This window comes from Ovis aries, chromosome 5 (genome assembly GCF_016772045.2).
Source record: "Ovis aries strain OAR_USU_Benz2616 breed Rambouillet chromosome 5, ARS-UI_Ramb_v3.0, whole genome shotgun sequence".
Taxonomy (NCBI): domain Eukaryota; kingdom Metazoa; phylum Chordata; class Mammalia; order Artiodactyla; family Bovidae; genus Ovis; species Ovis aries.
The window spans coordinates 55,577,445-55,598,574 of NC_056058.1; the positions used below are offsets into that span (position 1 = coordinate 55,577,445).

General features: G+C 43.9%; 1 protein-coding gene across 6 annotated transcripts in view; it reads right to left on the reverse strand.

Annotated features, from left to right (window-relative positions):
- The window catches only part of PPP2R2B (protein phosphatase 2 regulatory subunit Bbeta), a 522,252-nt gene that overhangs the window by 61,315 nt on the left and 439,807 nt on the right, over positions 1-21,130 (reverse strand). For all 6 annotated transcript variants that reach the window (XM_042250618.2, XM_042250619.2, XM_042250617.2 and 3 more), the window contains one exon: positions 13,469-13,646. In XM_042250618.2, coding sequence (XP_042106552.1) covers positions 13,469-13,646 — 178 coding nt within the window. The remainder of the gene's footprint in view (positions 1-13,468; positions 13,647-21,130) is intronic.

Here is a 21,130-nt window from a genome sequence, read left to right on the forward strand (position 1 = left end):
TCACATGGCTAAAGAGTGGCAGTGGTAGGATTTTATCCCAGGTGCAAGATTTGCACTTTTTAGTAATTATGCAAAATTTCTCTTACTGAAGATATACAGGATCTCAAATCTCCATAAACTGTGATTTGCTTTAGAGCTTGTGTGGGAGCTCAAGTATTAAAAAGAAGCCATCCAACTGTACAGCCAGGATAGTTTTGGCCTCCCATGTAATACACCCTTAGTTTTATCATTGTTTTCCTTGTTTTGTCCTGAGTATTTTTCCTTTTTGATGAAGAATCATCATACCTCTATTTTTAAGGAACATATCCTGTGTACTGAAATGAAACATTAGGCCTTTCATCTATCAATACGATGGTGACCTAACAGAAACAAACACCTTTAGTGGGAGTGAGTTTGTGCTGATCCATTTCACATCCCTACTGAGAGCGTGGGGGACCTGGGTGCAGGTAGGAAGGTGCCTGAGGGCTTGCTGTCTGAGAACCTGCATAGGAAGAGGTCTCTTGATGTGGATGCTGTGAACCAAAATGATTCTCACTTTTGAACCATATTTGTGCTTTTGCCCCACCTGTTTATCACCAGGTAGCATTTTTCAACTTAACATTTGTTTCTATGGGTGAACTTAAATCGACTTACTTTTTTCTTTACTCAGCCTCATAATCAGCAATCCAATATTCATGAAATCATCAGCTTAATAAGCTAGTTACATTTTAAATAACACACCTGAAATAAAGGCATTTAATAATTAAAATGAACACATTTATGTGTGTTGCCAGGAACTTACGAATCACATTTTGGAAAACACTGCACTGAATCAACAAGCAATAACTTGAGACAGACAATGCTGTTAGACTGGGATGGATAAAAGTCTATGTTTTTTTGTGAGGTTGGTGGCCTAATCTCCTCCTTAGAGTTTAAGAAAGTAGTGAGTAAATGCACTGATATTTTTAGTCACATTAGCGCTAACAAAGTAGTCATCTATTAGCAAACATCACCCATGCTCTGGCATGTAGTTTGATGCAATAATGGCTGCGTATCTGGTTGTGCCTCTTTCTCCTTCAATTATCTCTTATAAATCCTGTTGGGTTCTTTCTAAAATTAGCTTGAGATTGAACTAACATTACCTTTTGCTACAATTTCCCTCAGCAACCCAGATGCAGATATTACTTGTGTCTCTGGAGAATGTAGGTCCCCTGGACTCATGAAATACTACCTTTCAACTCAACTGCTCCCAGAGTTTAAAGTATTATCACAGTTAGCATCATGTGCTGGGGAACAGGAGCCTGTTTTCCCCCAGAAGAAGGCCCCAAGCTGCAGCTCGGGGGTTCTCCCCAGCCCCCGACCCATGCATGCCCTGGGCTTTGTGGCTACAATACAGGGTGGGGTGAGCAGAGGTTAGTGTTCAGCTGTTGTCAGATCTCATTTCCCTCCAGAAAGAGCCTCCATACTCCACTGTGCCAGTGAGCATGTTTCTCTTTTCCCAAAATAGGGCAAGAAAATCTGGTGTTAGCTTTCTCAACCTCTACCAGTAAAGCTCTAAAAACAAGCTCAACTGGAAAGGATCTTGGCTGTGTGGGAGGGGAGGTGCTACATCTACATTGGTTACTTTTTTTCTCACCTAAAAATAAAGCTCGCAAGTTAGAACGTGTGAAAATGAAGTGCTTAAACATATATATGAAACCAGGAGCATCCTCCACCTTCAAGAACACCATGAGAACTGAGTGTGCTTAGGGCTGCTGCCTCTGGACCCTTCCTCTCTCCTTCCCCGCCATCCATCCTGGACCTCCAAGCCTGCCCACCATCCCTCACACCCAAGCATCTTCCTTGTGACTAAATAGAGTGCTTCTTTGGGTCTGAATTTATGGGGTTCCGGAGGAAAGCCATGACTCCAATCCTCTTTGTAGTAATTGTGATGATAAGGACAACAAGGAAGATAATACGAAAATAAAAAGTAGTTGCCAATATTCATCAAGTGCCATGCACTGTCTCATTTGATCTTCACCTCATCCTTATGATGCTAATATTATTAACAGACCTGTTCTTGAGCAGAGGAAACAGTGACTGAGGTACGTTACTTAATGTTATATGATGGTAGCGGGTGGAGCTGGGTCTGAACCCAGGTTTGTTCGACTCTAGAGCCTGGTTCCTGACCACATGCCATCCTTCTTCACTGATGAATGGCCCCCACAGAGCCGGCCTTTCCCAGCAATGTATTTCTGGCTCTTTTGAAACTCCCCTGGCTTATCTGAGAGGGATTCTGCTTGGAGCTGGTGCTTGTTCAATTCGCCCACCACTCTGGGCACTATATTTTTCAGAACCAGAATTTGGACCCAGCATCTGACCTAGGATTTTTGTGTTCTCTGATGTGATTTTTTTTTTTTTTTAGGAAATGTAAGTTGAGACAGAAACACGATAAAGGATTTCTTGAATTGTTAACTGATGGAGGATTTTCTGAGTTCTAAAAACATTTAGGAGGAGTCTAGTTTCCAAAAATTCAACAGTGTGTGGGGATGACAAGAGAGCATTTTACATGCATTCTCTGTAAAGTCAGTCTTTTTCCTACACAGCTCTCAAGGGAGACACATACCTCCGGCATGTGTGGGTGTGCCCTTCATGCTGGGAGGGAAGCAGAAAGGAAGGGGGTAATGCCTGGCTCCCTGTATTATCTTGGAAATGGAATGATGCATGTTGACAGTCAATTTTCTCTTCCTCATCTTTTCGAGCTCTGTATCCAAATTATTTCCCTGTTGTCCCAAAGAACTAAACAGCAAAGGCAAAACAGAGCAATGGATTCACGGCTAATATACAAGGCAGACAGCCAACAGATTGCTATTAAATTAACCCTGGGGCTTGACAGATCTGTTCATCCTGACCCCAACTGCTTATGGCATTCCTTATTAATGCTGAGCCCAGGCAAATTACCTCTGCTAACAAAAGGGGTTAATATGCCTCTCTGCTGGGACTGGGGGCAGTGCTGGGGACGGGAGGGGGCACAGCCAGTTTGGCAGCTGAGCTCTACGCTTGGAAGGCAGGAGGTGGGAAGGTGAGGGCACTGCTGTGCCAGGCAATGGCCTAAGGCATCATTTAAAATAATAATTGAAGACACTAGGAGGTCACCTCTTAAGGGATCAGCTTCAAACAAATAAAAAGCCAAGGCCATAAATTACATCAGCGGTGGGGTAAGGAGATGAAGAGGGTTATGGTAGGATGCTCAAGGGGAGATGGGGACCATTCAAGAATCATTTCCTTGATCCCAAATTTGGAAAAGTTTTCTATAAAAATGTATATAGAAACATTGTAAAGGAAAAAGACTGACAACAACCTTAATACACAGAAACAGGGAAATGATTGAGTAAATTCTGGTTGATATCATTAAATTGTTTATGCAATGAAATGCCAGGTCTGTTAAACAACTTGAAGGAAAAATTCTATCTATAGTGTGACCATAATGTCATTTAAAATGTATACTCTGAAACTGATGGCCTAAAAGGCAAAACTACCAAATGTCATTGATATTTCTACTGGGGTGGGTCTATGAATTTCTTTTCAATTATCAGTTTTTTCATTTCTACATTTTCTTTCAGTGAAGTTGTACTATTTTAAGATTGAAAAAGACAAGATTTTTTTTTTAATGCTTATTATACATATGTATCAGAGAAGGCAATGGCACCCCCACTCCAGTACTCTTGCCTGGAAAATCCCATGGACGGAGGAGCCTTGTAGGCTGCAGTCCATGGGGTCGCTAAGAGTCAGGCACGACTGAGCGACTTCCCTTTCACTTTTCACTTTCATGCATTGGAGAAGGAAATGGCAACCCACTCCAGTGTTCTTGCCTGGAGAATCCCAGGGACAGGGGAGCCTGGTGGGCTGCCGTCTATGGGGTCTCACAGAGTCGGACACGACTGAAGCGACTTAGCAGCATACATATGTATAATTTTAGGTGAGGTAAGTTAGATACAAAATATATACAGTCTGATCATAGCCATGTAAAAAGAAAGAGAGAGACAGAACAGGATGGAAGAAAATACATATTACAGGGGGCTTTGACTTTAAGGCTAGTATTAAATTGTCCTTTAATAATGCTAGCTTGGGTTCACCCATTTGTTCCTTCATGTATTTCATAAATATTCACAAAGAATCTGCCGGGGATAGATTCCAGGCACAGGAGCTAGAGCTGTGACCACAGCAGATCAAAAAATCCCCTGAACCATGGATCCTATTTTCTAGAAGGGAACATGGTCACTAAACAAGCTAGATAAAGAAATAGAATATATAGTTTATTAGGTAGTAATAACTGTTAAATAGACAAAACAGGGAAGGGAGAAAGTATATGTGTGTGAATGGGCAGTGTGTATGTGTGCACACGTGTGTGTGTGTTTCTGTTTGTGTATGACCGTAGATTGAACAGAATACGACTTTCTAGATAAATTAAGAATTTAAAAAATTTTCCTTATTTTTCTGAGCCCTACTGTGGAATTAACCAGCATTAAAATTGTGATGTAAATTCCTTGTATATACACAAAATTGGGTGGTGAGATTATAGGTCATTTTATAATATCTACAATGAATCCATATTATTAAACCAAGAAAACAGACAGTGAATAAAGTAGTTTCCCTGGCTTAGAACCATCTATGAGACAATTGAGAAACCAGGAACCGCATCTCTGGGTAAAGCTGAAGACAATATTGTGATAAATACTGAAATTGTAACAAGTGGGGCCAAAAGATTAGAATTCATTTTGTTTCCAACTCTATTTTGCTCCAAGATACGGGAAAGTCATTTTCTCTCTCTCAGGATTTCAATTTCTTTGCCTTTGAATGGGTATCATTCTGTTAACTCTGTTAGTCTGAGAAATTTTGATGATCAAATAAGACAATGGAGAAGAAGTTATTTATTAAATGTTTTTGCAGTGGATTGAATAATCCAGACTTTCAAAGAAAACATGTCTTTTTTTCCAAAGATAACTTTTATATGTATTAGGTTTGTGAGTTTTTGAAGATATTCTCATATGCTTCTGTCTTTATCTCTGCTAATTTTGCTGATACTGAGAAGATTTTTTCCCTCCCCTTTCTAAGCCAACTACTGATAGCAGAGCCAGCAGGAGGCCAGTCTGCCTGTCAGTCAGAGACTGGACTCTAGATTTACCTGAGTAAGACACCCATGTTCAAAAGCAGTCGAGGCTTTTCAGATAGCGCTTCAAGTCTGCCAATACTGAAAGTGGAGAATAGCCTTATCATGACCTTGAAAACTGGGCATATTAGAGCTGGATTCTGTTTTAGGGAGCAAGAGTTTATCTGAAATCTTTATCCCAAAGTCTGAATTTAATCTTTGGATAGAAAGCAGTGATTACAAGCCATCCAGATCTTGTCAGCAGAAAGGACTTGCTGCCTGATGGCAACACACTGAAAATCTCCAGAGAGGTCTCCGAGGGATCTTCCTCTCTTAAAAGCTTAAAAAAAGCCAATGTGCAAATACTCATGGAGGGCTTTGCCAATTGCTAGGCTCACTGTGAGAGGGCTGACAAAGAGACACATGGTGCCCCAGGAGGTGCTTTTGGATGTGTGTTGAGCTGCAAAAGACATGGGATAAGATGTCCTTTACAACTGTGGGTGGGGGGTACTTGAAAGTCCCATAACCACAGCCTCTTTCTTATTCATGTGACACAGAGCTTGAAATTTCTCCATTAGAAAATACTCAATACTTCCTTCAAAGGCCAATCCACGTGTTACTTTCTGTATGAAATGTTCCAGCCCTTCTTTCATGATCCTTCCTACCTATGTATCCATAGCACCTTGACCGTACCTCTAGGAATACACTTACGATACTGTGATACAGGGCATTTTCCTGGAATGTAAGAGTGAGACAGTGACTCAGTGGTAAAGAATCCACCTGCCAATGCAGGAGAGGCATGTTCAATCCCTGGGTTGGGAAGATCCCCTGGAGAAGAAAGTGGCAACCCACTCCAGTGTTCTTGCTGGGGAAATCCCATGGACAGAGGGGCCTGGCAGGCTACACCCATGGGGCTGCAAAGAGTTGGACATGACTTAGCAACTAAACAACAAACAACAGGCCTAGATTTTAATCTCAAATCCTGTGGCCAGTTACTACCTAACTTTCATTTTAAATGCCTTTGAACTTGTGAATTTATCAACAAAGAAAGGAAGAAAACTATGGGAGATGATGTAATCCACCTGCTACTTCATAGAGGCACCCCCTCCCCCACCCCCCAAAAAACTGTCAGTCTCATCCTCCCTAGTATGGTTACGTGTCTGTCTCCCTCTGTCCACATGCTCACTTTGGAAGCTCTGTGAAATGTTAACTTGGTAAAGCGCAATATTTCTAAAATGTTTCTGGTTGTGGTGGGGTAACAAGGTTCATTCTCTCAGGCGAATTGAGGGACAAAAGAGAGAAAGCAGCCACTCTGCACACACGTACAGGTTCTCGCGTGTTCAGTCCAACAGTGATCTACATGCTGTTATAATGGACTCTGCAGACCTGGTTAAAGGCCCCAGTCTGTTGACTTTAATAGAATCATAAGGGAGGTTATCCTGGGTGGGCCTGAACTAGTTTGTTGGAAGGCAGTTAAAGTAAGGTTTAGGTCTTCCTTGAGGAAGAGACCCCAACAGATGCTGAGACCACAGCTTCTCTCCCTTCCCTCTCACTCTTCCATCTTGATGGCCGTATGTGAATGTGGCCTGTGGTGTTCCTGCCTTTGTGTTCCAGCTTCTTGTGGTCTTTCTGCGCCTGACTGCTGGCCTTAAAGACTCTGGGTTTGTCAGGCTAATTCACTGTAATATGCCAATCTGTCTCTCTCTCTCCATACCTGCATATACCCTCTCCTACTGGTTTTGCTTCTCTGGTTGAATTCACCCTCCCTATAGATGACAGGACTATGATATCAGGGATGGATTTTTTTTTTATTCATCTTGGCATCTCCAGTGCACACCGAAGGTGCTCAGGAAACGTTGATGAGTTCTCATTAGCTATCTGCAGGGAACTCTACTCAATACTCTGTAACTATCTATATGTGAATGGAATCTAAAAAGAGTAGATATATGTATATGTATAACCGATTCACTTTGGTGTACAGCAGAAACTAACACAACATTGTAAATCAACTATATTCCAATAAAATAAAAATCTTTATATTTTTCTGGGTTTTAATTTATTCTTGCGACTTAGCTGTCATCTTTAGGCAAGGTTTTTTTTTTTTTTTTTTTTATGATGCAGAAAACTCACAGTAGGTCAATAGGCCAAGACACCAGGCCTGGATGTATGCATCCTCAGTCGCTCAGTTGTGTTCAACTCTTTGCAACTCCATGGACTGTAGCCCACCAGGCTCCTCCGCCTATGGGATTCTCAGGCAAGAATACTGGAGTGGGTTTCTATTTCCTCCTCCAGGGGATTTTCCCAGCCCAGGGATCGAACCCAATTTCTTATGTCTCCTGCACTGGCAGGCAGATTCTTTACCCCTGCACCACCTGGGTGTAGGTCATTTAACCCGTGCTTTCCTTAGGAGAGAATGGGATCCAAGGAACAAGAATGGGATCCAGGGTAAGAAGAATAGGGAACTTGAAATATGCCCCCAACAATAAAAGCTACTGTTTATAGTCTTCACTTTGTGCCAGGCACTCAGCTAAGTACTCTAATGACTACCTCATTTAAACCTCACAATAACCTTCTATTATCCCCATTAACTGATGAGGCAATTGAAGGCCAGAGAAATGTTAAAACACTTGTCAAGGTCACAGCTTTTAGGAGAGGAAGCTGGATTCAAATCCAGTGACTCTGACTCCAGAGTCTGCCTTCCCAAATACTAAGTGACATAACTCCAAGGAAGTTCAAGGAGCCCCAGAAGAAGTCTGCAGAGTTGCTTTCTCATCCTTTCTCCTGATAACATGAGGCTCAAAGGGCAGAGAAATCCCCAGTACCCCAAAGCCTTAGATCTGGTTTCAGATGCAGAGGGACAGCAACCACACAAGCAAGGCACCAGGCCTGGGAAAATCCACCAAGGTGGCATTTAATATGGCAAGGAAGGGGTTGCTCTGGTACACACATGCCAATGTGCTGGATGCGCCATAGGAAGGGATGCTCTGCTTTTACACTAAATGTCAGACTAAGATTGACATGTGCAGTTGTGGATAGGACTAAGAAGGAGCTGACCCTGGGCTCCTACGTAGTCCATTATGCAACTTGTTAAATAAATCCTTATCAAGTGAATGTAAAGATACAGTCCTTAGCAACTATATACTGAGCACCTAGTTGGTGCTAGGCACTGCATTAAGCCATGGGATAAAGCTGCAACAGCAGAGAAACTTGGGAAGCCCCATAGCTTCCTTCAAAGCCTGCCCAGAAAAATTCTACTGGGTTAAAAGGCTGCTGTCCATGGTACTAAAGTGACAGAAACTAGAAGCCAAAAGCTATGGTTATGATCAGGGAATCAAAATCCAAAAGGACCTCTCCTCAGTTGACAAGGGAGGCTGATGAAGAGGGGGTGATAAAGACCAATTCAGAGATGAAGCACCCTGGAATCCAGTTGGTTTCTCCCAGATAAATCCTCTGTCTCATGTTTGGAGACTGGGGTTACATAAGGTATGTCCTTTGCTCATGTTTCCAGCCTTGCTTATAAATTTACTTCACTCTCTGGACCTCCTTGAGTTCCACCAACACATCATGCTCCCTCCTACCACAGGACCTTTGTACATGATGGACTGATCTTTACCAAGTTAGCTCATGCTCATCTTCTTACAAATCTCAACTCAACAATCAGTTCCTCAGCAAAGCCTTCTTTTATTCCCTAGTCTACATCAGGTTTTAAAATATGCATTCACCAAACCATATTTCCTTTCTTTGCAGGGTTTACGTCAGTTTTTAATTATATATTCATTAGTGTAATTATTTGATTAATGTCATTCTAAAGGCAGAAAATTTGTTTCTTTTTATTCTTGTATCCCCGTGGCTTAATGCAGTGCCTAGCACAAACTAGGTCTCAGTATATAGTTGTGGAGGGCTGTATCATTACTTTTACTTGATATGGATTTATTTAATAGGTTCCAAAATGGACTAGGTAGAAGCCCAGAGTCAACTCCTTCTTAGAACTGAGAACAGAGTTCAAAGGATCCTAGGTATATCATACTTTTCATAATTAAGAAATATCCTTCCTTTATTGAAAAGTCAGGGCTGCCTTTTGCCCTAGAAAACCACTAATCTAGAAATGAGTTGTTATTGTCCTGATGTAGTTAACCCATTAAGGCCAAAGTCTGGCCATGTTATGCTAGAACCTGTTACACAAAACAGGGACAGGCTGACTGTGGCTGGAAGGAAGAGGATACAAGACCAGGTGCCATAAGGCTAGGAATCTTTCCCTCTGATATGGTGCTAAACACAAGGCCTGGACCTCAGAGACCTTGCAGATATCTGGTAACTAGGATATAATGAGCAACATCTTGCAAAGAACACCAAACAGCAGAATTGAAGGGGTTGTCTAGAACTGAGAAGACCCAGATAATAAATTCAACAGAATAGAATCTACCCTTCTAACACTCAACTTTTCTAGTTTCCTTTTACTTTCAACAATAATTATGACTGTAGACTTCCCTGGTGGTCCTGTGGTTAAGAACTCCACCTGCCAAAACAGGGGACACGGGTTCGATCCTTGGTCCGGGAAGATTCCACATGCCATAAGGCAACTAAGCCCCTGCCCCATGACTCCTGAGTCAGTATTCAAAAGTCCATGAGCCACAACTACTGCAGCCCATGTGCCTGGAGCCGATGCTGTGCAACAGGAGAAGCCGCCGCAATGGGAAACTCACGCTGCACAACTGGAGAATCCCCACTCGCCACAACCAGAGAATGCCCGAGTGCAGCAACAAAGACCCAGTACAGCAAGAGATAAATACAACTAAATAATCATTACGATAATTAGGATTGTGTGGTCCCTGTTAACTGATCATTTACTTAGCAAGGTACTGCCCTAAGCATATATGTACGCATATATACGCATATGTATGAGTATATGTGCATGTTTATAAACACCTTTTACAAAATTTAAACAATCCTCTTTGACAGAGCTCTTCTCTACAGATCGTGATGTAGGGGCTTGGCTAAGTTAAGAGCCATGTTAAAGCTTACACAGCCAGCAAGTAGTAGAGCTGGGTGAGAACTTTAGGCTTATTGGACTCCAAAGACTGTGTTCTCAAGCACAATGCCAATGTCACACCAAATGCTAGTCACTGGAAGCTATGACTTTAGAAAACCATATTGTAACCCCACTTGCCTTAATGGCTACTAGTACTTTTCTTTACATACACGCACTATATAATTTAAATGGATTTTTCAGTATCTGTGATATCATAGGATATGACAGTTGTATTTTATAATATTCATTGTTATAAATATGTAATTATGAAGACAAACAACATCCACATAGTATTTAGAAGTAGCTTGCCTCCCATGTCAGGGTTACTCATACCACGCTTTGGGAATCCCACACGTTTCTATCCAGAACCATGTCTCTTCTGCCTCTTTCAGTGGAGAAGAAGCACCATGGAAATGACACTAAACAACATCTGATTTAAGAAGACCTGTCTGGTGGTTGGTGCTTTTCCAAGGCTGCTTTGAAAGACGGCCGCTTCCTACCCCAGAGGCGGCTGCACTTCAGAGACAGCAAGCTAAAGGGTCCAAGTTTGTACAGTCTGCTTAGTGCTCAGGGCGGTTTGGATGAAAATAACTATATAGATATCAGTTATCATCATTCTCATGATGACAATGATTATTTTACATATGGCTGTTTTAAGGGTGAATGGCATGGGCTCATTTGTATGCCAGCATCTGGCAGGCTGTCACACATCTGCAGAATATAACCTCAACTGTGCTATTAATACTTCCCCTTTGCGTTCTCCCCAAGGCATCTGTCTCCTAAAGTGCCTAAAGAAACTTCGCTCCCTCTTGAAGCCCTAGAGGCAAAATTCAGAAAACATGTCACCTAGACTGGGGCAGCAGAAGCTCAGAGTGACAGCAGCTGAGCCTGAACAGATTTCTGGCTCTTGGAATAGACGTCAAGGCAGACAGGGAACCACCACCCACACTCGTTCTGTTAGCAGCTGCACTTCCAGGCAAAATCTGTGGGCAGATTCTCCTAGGCTCAGACAATATGTCCCATCTGCTCTGTGATCAACAAAAGATGTCAGTCATGGCCTTAGTGGTCAGCTCTCAGTCTCCATAATCCCCACCACTGGCTTAGAGCTGCCTTCCCTGAAAAGCCTTGGGAGACCCTTCTGTGGTGAAGACCTGGTGACTGAGCATCTAAACCAGGTCTTTTTATTTATGTGCAACAGCTGTACCACATTTCCCAGCCAGCCTCACAGTTAGAGGTGCTCATGCGATTGAGTTCTAGCTAACGGAATGCATGCAATTTAGAACCTGGCTCATAGGAGTCTCCTTGTGTGGTCCGACACCATCTTCCTCTTCTGCTGTACAGATGCAGATGAGGCTTGGTGGCACTGGGAACCACAAGATGGGAAGAACCTGAATCTCTGAATCACTGATTGGAGGAGGCTGCTTGCTGATGGAGATCAGCAATATTGGACTTTACAAGAGAAATAATCTTTCATATGCTTGAGCCATTATGGACTCTATTTCATATCAGAACATTCAGAGCTTTACTATAACTAATATACTCTTATGGTGAAATTGCCAGATTCTATTTCATTATTGATTATCTAATGGATTATCCCCACTTTAGTGACCTACTAGTAGTTCAAACTTGACATGTCCAATCAAATGGTACTTTCTGTGTGTCAGAATATTCTAGGTACTGGGATACAGGAGTGGATCATACAAAGTTCCTTCTCTCATAAAATTCACATTCAAAGACAGGGAAACCCAAAATATACAAATTAAATAAAAAAGAAACAGTTACAAATAGTGACACGTGTTATGAAGTTAATAGGGATAGAAGGTTATTGGGGGTTACTTGGGAGTTAGTGGGAGGAAGTGCCTCTGAGGAGGTGACAGGAGATTGAAGTCTATACGATGACAAGTAAAAAGTTAGCCCTGGGGACTCTGGGGGCAAAGTATTCCAGGAAGACGGAACAACAAGCGCAGAGAACGGAAGGAAGAACAAGCATTACCGCGGAACAGAAAAGAGGTTAGGTGGCTGAAGAAGAGTGACCTAGGGGAGAGTGGTATGACAAGACAGCAAAGAGGGAGGCAGGGGCATGATCATGTGAAAGCTTACAGTCCAAGATTAAGAACTTGGACCTTATTCTAAGCTCAAAAGGAAACTGCCAGTGTGGTTTAGTCCTGGGAGGAATGATATATGAATTACATGTGGAAAGGCCCACTCTGTTATGTGGGATATGTATCGTGTAGGACAGCAAGAAAGAACAGAAGCCAGAGAGTAGATTACTGCAGTCACAAAGGTGAAAGAACCAGGGCCAGTACTAGTGTGGGTTGGCAGGAGTGGAGATGGAGAGAGATGAGTTGATTTGAGGTATATTTTAGAGGAAGCAAAGCCAGGGCTCGTGGACAAACTGGGTTGCGGGGTGGACAGGCTGGTGACTGGGAGAAAGGATCAATATTGACTCTTACATCAGTTACTCAGCTGCCTGGGTGGTGAAATCATTAAGATTGGGAATTCAAGTGAAAAATCAGGTCTGTGGTGGGATGGACCATATGATAGGTGTTGAATGAATGATTGATTTTAATATTAAATATAGGGTCAACATAGTAGGACGAGAATGCTGGGTCATCTACTCATTCAGCAGTTGTCTTGATTTCTTTAAATATGAGCTAAACAGAAGATAATAATAATTTCAATATGGGGTTGTTATATCCAATATAGTCTTGGTAGGAAGAGACTGAAGAAGTATGATGGGGACATGAGCATTGCTATTCAAGTCTGATTTTCTGATTTAGCTGTTACTTATACAGGAGTCCTCTGCCTGTGAAAATTCATCAAGCTGGACAGTTATGATATGTGCACTTTTCAAAATGAGATTCTATATGTTAAGCTCCCAGCGCAGTGCCTGGAATTCAACAAATCCACTATTACTTTCATTATTATGATACAGTGAAAACCATCTCCTGTGCAACTGTGGTCCATAATGTAGATACAGGCCATTTGTGAATCCATCAACAAGAGGAAGGAACCTTACACTGAACTCTAGGGTCTGGCCTTATAGCTGATAAAGTTCTAATTCATGACACACAAATGCTTCTGCATAAAGGAAGTGATTCAGTGTTCTAACCCAAAGGTAGTCCTGGTTCACTACTTGCAATTCAATACCTCCCTAACTTTGGATGAAAGAGTATCACAGATGCCAATATAATTTAAAAGGGAACAGATCTCCACAAGTGCTAAGTCTTTGATAGTGATTAACCCTTTCTATTCCATTTCCTCCCAAGCTTGCTCATACCTGAATAGTCTTGATTCAAGCCAACTAGTTATTGGCCCCAAAGAAAGGATACTAAAACTCTGATTGGTTATTTCAAAGTTCCATAGGTTAATTCTCAGGTCATCAGCTGACATGTAGGTTTCATAGTCGCTGTTGACTGATATAGAGTTGATATGATATGTGTGCGCGTTGGCAAATACTCTTCGCGGGGTGGCCTCCACCATCAGGTCCATGGGTCTCAGGACAGGCACCTGGGATGCAAGAGAAAGAAATTGCTTTAGAACCAAAGCTCCTCATTAGGAAAGAGTGTGCGTGTTTATATCATTCATTATCACACACAAAATCACGACCACATCACATCAAAGGAGATCTAAGGTAGAGAAAGAGACGGATAAATTACATGCTGTTCCGATTTCCTTTGGTGCCTTTTAGTTTCATTCTTTTTAAAAAATGTCACCATCCCTTAGCCCTGATGGGCAATTTCATCCTTTATAGACTCTAAGATTTTTTTCAAGTGGCCTCCTCTCAGGGGAACAGCTGCCAGAGATGTTGTTTCAGATTGTTTGTTTTTTAAAACATGAAATCTAGTTTCAAAAGGAAGTTGTAGAAATTTTTAGAAATGTCTAGTTCAACTGAGATTAAAATTTAGTCTTCATGGCTTTGAGAGCCTAGGCCCCATCCTGGTTCTATCTTTAATCTTTTTAAAAGAATTTTGGGAAAGCATATAATCACCTGATTCTAGTAGCCCAAAATCAGTCATTAAAATATAGGGAACCCATTGTTTTATCTGGGAAGATCTTGGTTTAACCTGTATATCAACAAGGTAGTGTACACTGTCATGTCAAAACTGTCCTCATTTGGACGATAAATTATATGGTCATCTTACTGATTTATGAAGGATACGTAGTATTTGTTGAATGAATGAGAGAGAATACGTGAACAATTGTTATCTTCTTCTGGGTCAAAGAATCAGACAGTTACATAGTTTTGCACATGAGGGACTTTCCTGGTGGTCCAGTGATTAAGACTTCACCTTCTAATGCAGGGGGTACAGGTTCGATCCCTGGTTGGGGGGCTAAGATTTCACATGCCTTGTGACCCAAAAAAACCAAAACATAAAACAGAGGTGATATTGTAACAAATTAAAAAAAGACTTTAAAAATGGTCCACATCACAAAAATCTTAAAAAAAAAAAGTTGAAGAATTCAGAAGAAACATAGAATCCTATACAAATGTGGCACTGGATATCCTGGAAATCAGAGAAGCTTGAGATGTGGATGTAGGAAGAACCAGGGATCCTCTAAAAACCCGGAGTGGGATGGAAGGGAAAGTCTTCACAAGCCCTCTACCTTGCTGTGGATGATGGTTCTATAGCAGAGGCCCAGGGAAGGCAAAAACTAAGAGAGCTGGTTCTGACCACAGATTCACCCCTCACTGACAGGCTGTGTGAGCTTGAGCAATTATCTTGCCTCTTTTGGGCTCTGGTTATACTATCTGAAATATCCACTGTGCCCTACTTATCATGAAGGGTGGTTGGGATCTGTTGAGATGATTTGCCCTTCAGTTCAACCTCCTATTCACCCTTTCAACAACATTTTCTTGAGCTCTGTACAAGGTCCTAGTGTAGGGGGGCAGGGGGGACATTCAACTGGGGAGCCAGACCAGACACCTGCCTTCATCTGGCTGGCCCAGATGGTGGAGGCAGGTACGAAATCATCTCATAATAAAATGTAGTAAGCACCCAAAAGGAGAGGAAATAGCACAAAGAAGGATTTAACCTGGTCATGGAGGTCTGGAGAGGTTTTGCTGAGGAAGTATGAACTGGATGACTTAAAGGATGAGAAGGGATTTACTAGGTCAGGAGGGTCAGGAGGAATGCTCCAGTCAGCGGAAAGAGCATGTGCAAAGGTCCTACGGTGAGGGTAACGCAAGAATGAAATATCAGTGGGTCAGTGTAGTTGAGACAGAGAGTGATGAGAACCACGGTGGGAGACGAAGTGACAGGGTAGGCAAGAGGCAGGCCCCCAAAGAGATTTTTGCCACCACCCTAAGATAAATGAAAGTGAAAAGTGGAAGTGTTAGTCAGTCGTGTCTAACTCTTTGTGAACCCATGGACTGTAGCCCACCAGCCCAAGAGATATGGGAAGAAATCAAAGGATTCTTCAATGATTTTGATATGATAAGGATCAAAGTTTCAGTGAGATCATTCCTGATGTAGTGGGGAGAACAAATTATAGAGGATGAATGAAGTAGAACTTTGAAAAGGAAGGTGCTATGGTGATACTATTCTGAGCTAAGGCTTTGTAATGGGTAAGAAGAGTGCCTTAGAAACTCTCCCACACGTATTTAATGGGCACTGACTGTGTCAATCATCCTTCAAGCCCCACTTCAGGAAATTCTTTTGACAACTCTGTGAAACAGATAGTAGTAGTACAAAGCACCATGATAAAGACAAAACTCAGGCTCAGAGAAGCTAAGTCAGTGGCCCAGAATTGCCCAGCTGTAGGAAACATAGTCTGAATATGATTGCAGAGTCTATCTGACTGCAAAGCTAGTGCTTTTCCCACTGCATCACACCACACTCAGATATTATACATGATAGGAAGTGATAAATGCTCTGTAAGGGACATGCGTACAGGGCCCATAGAATTTATGGAGTTGATAGAATTATGGGCAGTAATAAAGGTAGTGGTAGTTGTAGAATTCTGCGGTTAAGCTGCTTCTAGAAATCTTAATTTGGGGTTGGAGATGTCCATGGCATTTGAATAGGGTGTCTATTCCATGCGCTTTCATAGATACATGCCCTGCTTTGAGGTTTGTCACAAAGGAATTCCCTACCTGGAGCTTTTGAGCTCTGTACTCCCCTACTTCCGCTCACCTCCCCAAGGTAGTGGCGCTGAAAGCAGGTTCCCCAGGGCTAGGGAAGCAATGGAATCTGTGAGGACTTCCTGGGGCTTTGCCTAAACTCTTCCCTGGGCCTCCTTCATTACCCTCACTGTCTGCACAGGCTTCCTGTGGCTGTGGCAATGCAGGGAGGGAACATGACAGCTAGGATCAAGAGGCATTACCAAGTGGGGGCTGCCAGCTCAGAGCTTCAGCTTCATGTGACAGGCCTGCCTGCTAATTCAGGCTGACATACTCCATGATGTAGCACTTAATGGGGAGGCTCTGGGTAGGTATCTGGGGAGGGAGCGCTAATGCTCTGCCCAGATAAGCCAGGCGACAACCATCACTCGTGATGTTCCAACACCCTCCCCACGCCCAGGTCAAGGCTGTTCACTGTCCAGGGACACCGTGTCAAAGGAGGGAGGAGGAGGGAAGGTGGTTCAAGCTTACCAACTGGACAGGATGACCAGCTAGGAAACCTCGCTGGGACTGTGTTTCCTATCTGCTCTGGATACATGCTCTTTCTGGGGCCAGGCGGGGAGAAGAGTGGGATAAGGTTCCCTGAGTTCAGCCCACGGGCAATCATTTGGGTCTTCCCTGTAAGATCAGGGAGGGCTTCTTGTACTAGCAGTCACTAGTTAAAGCAACCCTGCCCTTCAGCCCTATCAGTAGCCGACCTCACGAGGAAGACTCCTTGTTTGCCATTTTACAGGGGAGGTGAAATATCCTGTCTGACGTCACACAGAGAGGAAGGAGCGGAGCAGAACTGGGACAATGTAGTTCCAGGGTGAGCCCAGAGAACTGCTGCTGCAAAAGAAATGCTTAGGACGAAATACGAAAAGGCCACTTTTGCAAGTCAAAAATGGTCACATGTCAATAACTTGATGTGGTTCAGGCTAACACTCTGGAAGGACTCTGTGCCATCTGGATGTGACACTGACTCGTGAAACACTGAGTCGTGGAAGGACCCTGGAGGCTCCTTCGAGGCTGTCACATGATGTGTGTGTGTCGGGGGTGGGGGGCACAGTGGGAGGCCGTGGTGTCTAGGCCTTACGACCTTCACCATTCTTGGTAATATGTTTGGATTCTCACATCTTGCTTAAGTAACTATGGATAAGGAAAGTCTGAGACCAACCACCACAGACAGTTCCTGAATTCTGCAGATGAGGAAGTCAGGAACCCCAGAGGTGACGTGCCATGCCCATGGTCACCTGGTGGGGGTTGCCAGCACAACCCGACTTTCTGCCACTCATCCGATCGCTTCCTCTGTCCCGATACCAGGTGCCTGAGCTGTTCTCCACAGGACCCGACAAACTGCAGGATCAAGCCAGGACCTTCAACTGGTGGTTCAAACCCTCTTTTTTGCACTATCTCGGCAGTGGCTGTGGGGCGAGACCCCCTGAGACAAGGCTGGTGCTCCAGTAGGCTTGCGAATGAGAACGGGGCCAGCCTTGGCCCTTGGAGGCCGCAGGTGGCCAAGGACTGTGCTGCTGGAATCCTTGCCCCTCCCTAGGCACCCCACACTCCTCCCCAACCCTGATTCAGTTTCAGCTCATAGCCCTGCGCATGATTGCAAAGCATAAGCAACGCAGCCTGGTTGTCAAGACAACCGGTACTCTGTTAGAGTAGCCACCAAATAAAGTTTCACAGACCAAGAGAGCAGCCTCAGAGTCTATCCTTCCACGAGGCTTATAGACATCTATGTCAGCTGGATATTAGTGGGATGTGGGGAACCCCAGGGTGCCCTGGGGCTCCTTCCCCACATGATTCAGGGCTCTGTTCAATGATCACCCCTTGAGAGAGGTCTTCTGTGCCCCTACCCCTACCCCACCTCACATGGCACATCCTTCACTCACCATCCTCTGACCCAGCTTACTGCTAATAAAGTTAAGCAACTCTTAAGCAGTTCATCAGTGAATCCTCATCAGTAGCCTATGATTTAGCTCAGTGAATATGATCTCTGCTGCACAGATAAGGAAATGACCAGAGAGGTTAAGTAATTTGTATCAAGTCACACAGCTCATGCTCAGGCCTGTCACTCCTTGACTCTGAAGTCTAAGTCCTTGGCCACTCTGTCCTCTGGGCCTGAAGGGGCACGCTTGGGTGTGTGGGAGAGACAAGTGAGTACACGGGTGTTTCAGTGTAGGGCGTCTGGCTGTAATGGACGTCAGCAGGCACTGCCCAGGGCAGTGTCAGCTAAATGGGCTTGTATCTGCTTGGGGAGCACAAAGGAGACCTCAGAAAGGAGAGGACTGCTGAGCGAGCAGGAGGTGATGGGTTTGTGGGAATCCACCAGGTGAAAGTGGGGGACGAGGAGGAGAGGGAGCGGTGCTTCAGTTGGGGAGACCAGTATGTGCAGAGCTCAGACGGGAGGGAGGAAAGTACAAGGTGAAGAGTGTGATTCCGTGGGTTTCTGGGCATGGAGGGGGTGGGCAGTGATTTTGTCTTCACTCAGAATGCAAAATAAAGTCTTCCTCCACATCAGACATGAAGAAAAACCTGAGCTTGGTGAGGGGATGGAGAACTGATGAGAGTGGAGCGGGGATGGGAGGCCTCCCTTGGGGACAGGATATTTGAGCTGAGAGCCGAATGTAGGGAGATCAGCAGCCACGTGGCGCTCTGGAGAAGAGCATTCCAGGCAGAGGAAACAGCAAGTGCAAAGGCCCTGAGGTTGGAAAGTGCTCAGAGGATAGAAGGGACAGGGAAGGGCCTCTGTGGTTGGAGAGGATTGAGCAGGGAAGACAGTGGCAGGAGATGGAAGATCAGAAGTCAGGGCTGGGTCACAGGTGTGATTGTGGGGATAGGAAGATCACTGGCTGCCCAATACTGACCCCTCCCTGTTAAGAAAGCCCTTCCTCGTTGCTCTCTCTCCCTTCTTTCTCCCCACCTTCCGTTTCTCTCTACCCATCTTTCAGTCTTCCTCCTTCACACCTTTCTCATTATCTTTCCTGCCTCTGGTCTTGGGAAACACAAGACCATCTTTCACCTCCCAGAATCCATTTACTAACGAAACGAATGTCACTGTCATTTGGTTTATTCGGTGACCTTGGTGGTGATGCATCACAGTCTTCTGTGGCACCTAAGTGGGTGTCAGCAGGTCACAGAGGCCCCTTTGGAGACACATGGAGAAAGGGGGACACAGTCCTGGAAGCCCCTGAGGGCCCCCACTTTACATGACATCTGTGAAAATGCACAGCCGGGGAGGGGCTGGAGGTGAGGGCTCCTCACAGAGAAAAAACCACAGCTGTGCTCACCATGGCAACCTCCAGAGCCTCCATAAGTTGACAGATTCAAGGCAAGAGCCTGAGAGAGAAGAGATGGCTGGAGAGGAGCTCAAGAACAGAGGAAAAGTTGCAGCTATGGAGAAGGGAGAGAGAGGAGGCCACTGGTACAAGGATGTGCACGGATTCCAGCTGTTCGGTAACTTTGGGTTGAACCTGACCGAGTTCAGCACACAAATGTGAATACCCTTGGATACTAAGTACAATCAACAGAATTGACATGACTGGGCCTTTTGAAAAAATTGCTACCAACTTACATCCATGTTTGCTTGTATTTCCTTGTCAATATTCAACAGATGCTCCCCACCCTCCCCAATAACTAAGATTACTCTATACTGAGAATGATAGCATATATTCAGACGAGGGGGTTAGGGGGGTTCTGTGTCATCAGTTAGGAAGTTGACATAGCAATGTCATGACCACATGCTGGCCCCAGATAAAACCTTCCCCAAACATTATTAACCATTTACTATATGTTGGACAGTCAACACAGAGTATTCTTATGAAGCTTAGTGGGGGCAGAGAATACGCAACCCCCTACCCACTCCTTCTTGTTCATAATCAGCTCTTTTGGGAAGCTAAAACCATGTTTGTTTGATCTAGACAAGCAAGAGATGGGAACTGTCCACCTTTTCCTTGGTGCAGGGAACTCTGACCCCAGTGCTCTGGGACCACAGGTTTAAGGACTTGTGGGGTCTCGGCTGACTACACCATTCCACCTAGAAGCACTAAATGGTAAAGCTGGAGGAAAGGGTAGAAAGTTCCAGATTTCAGCCTCACTTCATGTTCACCATCATGCCTTTCCTGGACTTCCTTTAAGAAATATCTTCTGTGATTCTCCAAAGACAATTACTGTAAGTTTGGGATAAAGCCAACAGTTAAAAAGCACTCAGACTTCATAGTCAAGGAAGAGGGAGTGAGTCATCTTGAAGATGGGAGAGCCATTGGGTCCTGCTATAAATATCCCTGTTTCAAAGCGACCCAGCTAAGCAGTGCAGGGGAGCTGTCTTCAAACGGGAGAATGTGATGACTTCCTAAGAACTTTGTGAAATAGTTTTAAAGGAAACCATGACTTAGTGGTGAAGAATCCGCCTACCAATGCAGGAGACCTGGGTTCAATCCCTGGGCCAGGAAGATCCCCTGGAGAAGGAAATGGCAACCCACTCCAGTATTCTTGCCTGGAAATCCCCATGGACAGGAACCTGGTGGGCTACAGGCCATGGGGTCACAAAGAATCAGGTACAACTTAGCAACTGAATGACAACAAACAATATACTTTCCTTCCTAAAATCAAATTATGTCAGGATATACCCACAGTCGAGGTTCTCATTCTCATCTTTGGAAAAGAAAGATAAACCTTCCCCATCCTGAATCTTACTGGGGTGTGTTATCCATGGTATAAAACACTTCAGGGAGGGACAGATGACATCTTTAATCAAAGCCCCACAAATGACCCCATCACCCAGCTCATTATCACATGAATTTCTAACAAGATTTCTAAAAAAATAATTCTAATAAAATTAAAATCTCAAAAATTATAACTTGAAATTCTAATAAAATCAGAATTG